The following is a 6,189-nucleotide window of genomic DNA, read 5'->3' on the forward strand; positions in this document are numbered from 1 at the left end:
TGCTTGCCAAATAAAACATGTCCCACAGCTTAACTCCTTAGGGAAAACAGAATTAAATCCCAGAGCTCAGAGACATGACCTTGCAATCTAACCACCCATGTTTGAACTTCCCTTGTTTACAAGGTGAGCCAAGGATTCCAGTGCTAAACTCAGCCAACAGAACAGTCAGAACTTCACAGATTCCAGGAAATAACCTGGATACTGTTCAGATGGTCAGAGAGCACCCAGGAAGCCCTGGAGACAACAGTCAAGTTGAAATACAAGAAGCACCAGTTACATGAACAATCATTTTCTCAATGTCTTCCCTACAGAGTGCTGGTCTTAACTTTCTACATTCTCTGCTATTCTTAAGCTTAGATTTATTCCAGAGCAGCAACTCTCCTGAACAGCTCAGTGCAGTAACACCTGCTCTTTGTACTTACAAACTTGAAAACCTAAGAACAATTTAAGAAGTTACCAAATAAAGGTTAGACAGTTTGCAGTGCTGCTGGCAATTCCTTCCTGTATTATTTCTCACAGAAAATACTGGAAACAGAAAAAAACAGTTTCAAAGGAGTCAACTGTGGTTATGTTGCCACATCAGGAAAATATATTACTGGACGCTGGGACACGTTCAATACTTGTAAACATCTCACTGCTCTATCAGAATGTTTTGAGTTGGGTTTTTGTCCCCCCAATAAGCTGAAACAAGCAGACAAGCACACCTTTGTATCTCTTCCCTCCCCCTCCTCCCCACTAGGCTGAGTGTATTTTTGTACCTTCAAAATTCCTCTGAATTCAAGTGTCTTTTTTATTTCACAGGGAACACACCATCAGATTTTATGCCCTTGGTTTTGTTATTGTGTTCCAAATAGATCAGCTAAGTAGCGGAAAAGATGAGGTTTAAAAATGGCTTTAAACAAGGTGTGTGTGTGGGGAAATAATTTGAATACAGACTTTTGGCCATTGTCAGAAATAAGGGAGGGTGAAAAATTAGTGTCAGGAACATGCTGCAGTGTGGGAAGTTCTGATTGTCATTCTAATTTACCTCTCTCCTGCAGTTGCCAAGCTGTGTGTGTGTGACCTGTTGGTGGCACAGTGTGATGTGAACTGCTGCTGTGACCCCGACTGCAGCACAGCTGAGTTCAGCCTCTTCACTACATGTTCAGTCCCTGTTGTCACGTAAGTGGATCCAGAGCTGCATGACAGAGAAAATCCTGCTTTATTTGCTGCCTGTGTCCTCTCCTTACCAAGTCCTAACCCATCTCCCCCCACCATCCCAGCTCCTCCCTGCCATTTCACCAGTCCTCCCTGCACTAGGCCTGTAAACTTTTGATCCCAACCAGCTAGAACAGCAAAGTTCCCACCTCAGTTCCTCATTCTCATATTCCCTCACACTCCTTGTTTTTCTCTTCTTTCCCTGTGCTACTGTCTTTGGGTGGTGATGCCTTGTGTTGGGGGAATTATGGAATGGTTTGGGCTGGAAGGGACCTCAGAGATCATCCAGATCCAGCCCCCTGCAGTGACAGGAACACCTCCCACTAATCAGGTTGCTCAGAGCCCTGTCCAACCTGCCCTTGCATTTTCAGTCTTGCATCACTGTGATGCATTGTCTGGGAGTTAAGAAAGCTGATACCATGGGACCACCTGGCCACCTCCCTAGGTCATAAGCAATTTATCAGTAACCTCTTTCATTGGGGTTGATATCAGCTAGAAACTGGATCAATTCAGGCCTTAATGAAGTAGCTTGAGCATCATTCTGACCCCAGTTCTACAAGTCAGTGTCCCAGCCTGCTGCCAACCTGCCAGGCTGTCACTTTACAAACAGCAACTTGTAACCTTATATCAACAGACTCGTGCCAGTAGCTGTTCCTTTACTATTTACAGTTAATCTGAAAAAAACCTTCACCCCATTTCACCTTCCCACTAAGGAATTAAGAAAGCTCACTTCAAAATTGTCATATAAAAAAAAATAAATAATCTCTGGGTGACTTCTCAGAACACCAAGTACAGCTCCTCAACCCACCTTCTGCAGAAATGGTGCCAATCTGAACACTGGCGTTTATTCTTGGTGCTTTGAAATTGGAATTAGCAATCATCTCAGACTGTGGTTTCTTATTGTTCTTGCACACAATGACTACTGCTACCCACTTACACCCTACTTATAAACATCAGAAAGGTCTAATCAGCCTCCCTGAGTGACAGTTTAATTGTCTCAGGTCATTATTCTTTGTCAACTAGAAATGCATAAAATGAAGTTGTTTCTTTCCCCAAATTCTTGTGCAAAACGTTCATTTTGCATGAAAATCCATGGGATTTCCTATGGCTGCAATTAGTATGAATCTCATTATTTGCATAATTATTTGCATAATTGTGTTAGTTACTGAAAGGCTGATCCCAAGGAAGAGGCTATGCAGTCTCTGACAGCAGAAAAAGAGTGATTTAATGATGCCAACTCCTGAGGGGTTATTCCACCTTCCTATTTCTCACTCTGCCATTTCTTTGAAGTGCATCTCAACCAGAATTTTTTTCCTGGTACCCCCTCCAAGTGAATATTACCCTAATATTCAGGAATCTGAAAACTTTTCTGTCCCACATGCCATCAGCTACCATGAAGGTCATTCTTCCCACTTGTGCTGTGTAAATACAAGTGCTCCTGGGCTGCACCTGGCCTGTGGTGCACCCTGTGTTTCTGGTGTCTCACACCACCTGGATCCCACCCAACTTCTCATTTTAGCTCTAATATTACTGGTCAGGCTCTTCCCTTCCCCCTCATCTGTCTCTTTCTTCATCTTGCTGCTCACACTGCTTCCTCTGCTAGATAAAAATACATTGGAGAATTCTCTATTCTCTATTATTAATTACTAAGCACCCAGTATAAAACAATACAGGCTTCCCAAGGAGGCACAATTGCTGTACAGTACATGAAAAGAACTTTAAAATGTGGTCAATGCTGACTTATAGTGGATCACTGAGCTTATTATTTTTGTTTGCAGGGGTGACAGCCACCTGTGCAGTCAGAAAGCTGCTGTATATTCACTTGATGTGGAAGCAAATCCACCAGAAAGGATATTTGAACTAACTGACCAAGTCAATCCCAGTATTTTCTGCATTCATGCCACAAACTGTAAGGAGGGTTTTTACCAATTTTAGGCTTTTTTTTTTTTTTAAATAAACTCTTTAGGTACCAAAAACAAAAATTAAAAGAAACTAAACCTGTCAGAAAACTGGTTGTTCTGTATGCACAGTCCTGATGCTGCAGTCCTTTCACTTGTGAAACTCTGGAGTTAAAACATCTGTAACTCTTAGTCTTCTGTGTTGAAAAAAATCCTGTGTATTGGCTTTTTTTTAAAAAATAACTTTATGTCCAGCGTTGAAGTGAATTGTGGGAAGCAAGAAACGATCAGTGCTGTGTTCTCAGTTTAATTCTGATTGTGCAATAATCATCTCAGTACTTGTTAATTAGTGTCTACAGTTTCCATGCTCTTTGTTTTGAAACATGTTAGAAACCATGATTTTGAAAGCAAGGGGCTTACCTCTGAAGTTTTAAGTTTGGGCTTTCATGGATCTGGGTGAAATGATGAATTAAAACACTGCCTGGGTTTTCTCTTAGGAAAAAAACCTGTGTTGGTATCTTTCTCTCACCAAGTTGTTAACAACTCAAGGAGGAAAAATTGTTACTAAATACTCTCTCTTTTCTCCTAAAAGTTGTGTTGTTCTTAAAATGTTTGGACAGATGACCAAGCACTCTCCTTCAGTTCCCCTGAAATGCCTACTGCTGAAAATTTTGATCAGTTGCTTGAGCAGTTTGGAAGTGCTGCTTTCAGTGCTGAGCCTGACACCTGGAACGTGGACCCAGATGCTCAACCTCCTGCTGATGCAAATGAAACTTACAGATATGAGGTAAATCATTATCTGATGGAATTGGTATTAGATTATTTCATAAAAGAAGAAGGGAGTGTTGTTTGCAGCTGCTTTTCAAATAAATAAAAAGTGCAGTTCTTGTGGAAAAGGCAAACTTGAATTTGGTCTTTACATATAGAAATGTATAAATGCAAAGTGGTTTGTGTTAGCTCACTTAAAAAGTGAACTAGATCTTTAAAGATCTTTCAAAAAATAAGAACTGATGCACAAAGTAGCATGCACTGTGTATGTAGTGGAAATTAAGTACTACTTTTCTTCAGGTTTATTGTTACTAAAAATGCTCCAAGTCTTTCCATGGGCTGAAACACACCTGTGTGCTTGAATGGTCTTGTTTTCTTTGGCAGTTTGGTGCTCCTGTGCAGACAGTGGATGCATTTCTAAGACTGCCCAGTCCTGTTGTTACCTCCTGGTGCTCAGATGTGAATCCTGCAGGTTGGAAATTGCATTGAATTCCAGTTTATTTGCTTTAGAGTGTTTTGGCCTGTCCTGAGCTTAGTCAATCAATAAATTGGCACAGACATGAATGTAAATTCAGATGAAGAACAAGTATTTTTCAAACAGCTTCTGTTTCTGTGGGGTTTCTTTTTTTGACATAGATTGGAAGTTGTGTTGCATCTAGAGTAAAAGTTAGATATGTAAACCTTTGAGATTCTTGTTAATGAGTCATTTATCTAACAATAAAATATCCTATTTGGCATAATTGATTTAATAAAATAGCACAAGGGTGACACCATGAGGGAAGAGGGTATTACACAGAGCAAGACCCAACTGGGCAACCTCTGTAAGATGTTCCTTTGGTACAAAGAGCTTCTTTTCACAGCCTGGATGCAACACAAGTCAGGCTTGAGCTCTACATTTTAACCTTTCACACAGTTTCCTGAAAATCTGCAGAGGGGGAGGGGAAAAAAAAAGCCCAACTAAAGCCACAGCCACAACCAAACCCCAGCATTTTCCAGACCCACTGTTGTTACTATGTTATCATCACAATCATGATAATAACCACAGCAAGATGTCTCTTGGGAAAGAAAAAAAAAATAATCTTATGAGATCTCCAAAGATGAAGTAATAAATCTGGGTTTTATTGAGCCTCTCTTGTTAAGAAGCAATATTTTGTCTGCTGGCATCTTTGGAGGATCTGAGGAAGCTCATTCTTTGCAGCTCACATCAAACCTGCTCTGCAATGGGAATGATGTTGCCCTTCACTTTTGCTTGAGGTTCTTGCCTTGTTTTGTGTTTGTGCTCTTCATAATGACTTTCAGTTCCTTCAGCAGTGCTTTGTGACTCTTTTCCAGGGTTCTTAGTAAACCAGGCTACAAAGTGCACGAGGTCAGTAAGTGTGGAGACATGTGGCAGCATCCAAGCAGTGAGCATGGGCTTCTACATCAACTCCAGCATTTTAGCAGTAAGTATGATTTGAAACATGCAGTATATTATCTATTACTGATCTTCTTGCATCTACAGAATTAAGTCACTTCTATTTATTCAAGGATACAGAGTTTTATTTGGGTTTTTTAAATTGAGAGTTGGGAGAGGAAAAAAAAACAACTCCCCATGCAAAAAGCTTTTATACAGAAATCCTCTGGAAGGGTTTTTATTTCAGTCTTTGGTCACAGCAGCACTGACTGTTCTCTGCTTAGCCAACAAAATAATGGTCTTGAAGACAGCAGCTTGTGTCCCTGAGCTAGTGCTTCCTGCAGGGGCAGCAGTTCATGCTTTTCTGCATGTGCAGGCTTTTCCAAAGACCTGTTCCCAGAGTGCACAATTCTAAGAAATCTGAGTTTTAAAGAGTTGATAAACCTTTGTACTTTAAAAAAGAACCTGTAAGGTGGAATCCTCTGCACAGACACCTTCTTACAAGCCTCAGTTTTCAACAGTGAGGTATTGCACACACGTCAAAGAACGTGACCTTTTACCCCACTGAGAGCAGGTTGGTTTGTAACCACTCTACTACCAAATCCCCTCTGGGGTTATTTTTCAAAGCTAAGCTTACTTTTTCATTCCTTTTTTTGAACTGGAGAATGATCTCTTTTGTGTGAATAAATGCCCCAAACAGATAGAAAATAAGACAAAGAAACCATACATGTAAAATTGAAACTGAAATGCATCATGTCTTACCCTGAGAGCTCCTTCCAGAAGCTGAAGGTCACCAAGAAGCAGCATCCTCTCCACCATCAACAAGTTTTTAATTTATGTGATTATTTAAATTAATGTAATTAGTACTCCATGGTGAGTCACTGCTTAAAGACCCTTTCCAATCTCCTCACAGAGCCCAGAGCTATCAGCAGG

The 6,189-nt window shown here is 40.6% G+C and overlaps 1 protein-coding gene across 1 annotated transcript in view; it reads left to right on the forward strand.

Annotated features, from left to right (window-relative positions):
- Window positions 1-1,042: 1,042 nt before the first annotated feature.
- TCTN1 (tectonic family member 1) overlaps window positions 1,043-6,189 on the forward strand; it is an 11,657-nt gene continuing 6,510 nt past the window's right edge. The window contains exons 1-5 of the mRNA XM_009998423.1: window positions 1,043-1,161; window positions 2,976-3,106; window positions 3,716-3,882; window positions 4,248-4,335; window positions 5,196-5,305. Of these exons, the coding sequence (XP_009996725.1) occupies window positions 3,748-3,882; window positions 4,248-4,335; window positions 5,196-5,305 (333 nt within the window). The 5' untranslated portion in view covers window positions 1,043-1,161; window positions 2,976-3,106; window positions 3,716-3,747. The remainder of the gene's footprint in view (window positions 1,162-2,975; window positions 3,107-3,715; window positions 3,883-4,247; window positions 4,336-5,195; window positions 5,306-6,189) is intronic.

Source organism: Chaetura pelagica, unplaced genomic scaffold (genome assembly GCF_000747805.2).
Source record: "Chaetura pelagica isolate M959 unplaced genomic scaffold, ChaPel_1.0 scaffold585, whole genome shotgun sequence".
NCBI classification, from domain to species: Eukaryota; Metazoa; Chordata; class Aves; order Apodiformes; family Apodidae; genus Chaetura; species Chaetura pelagica.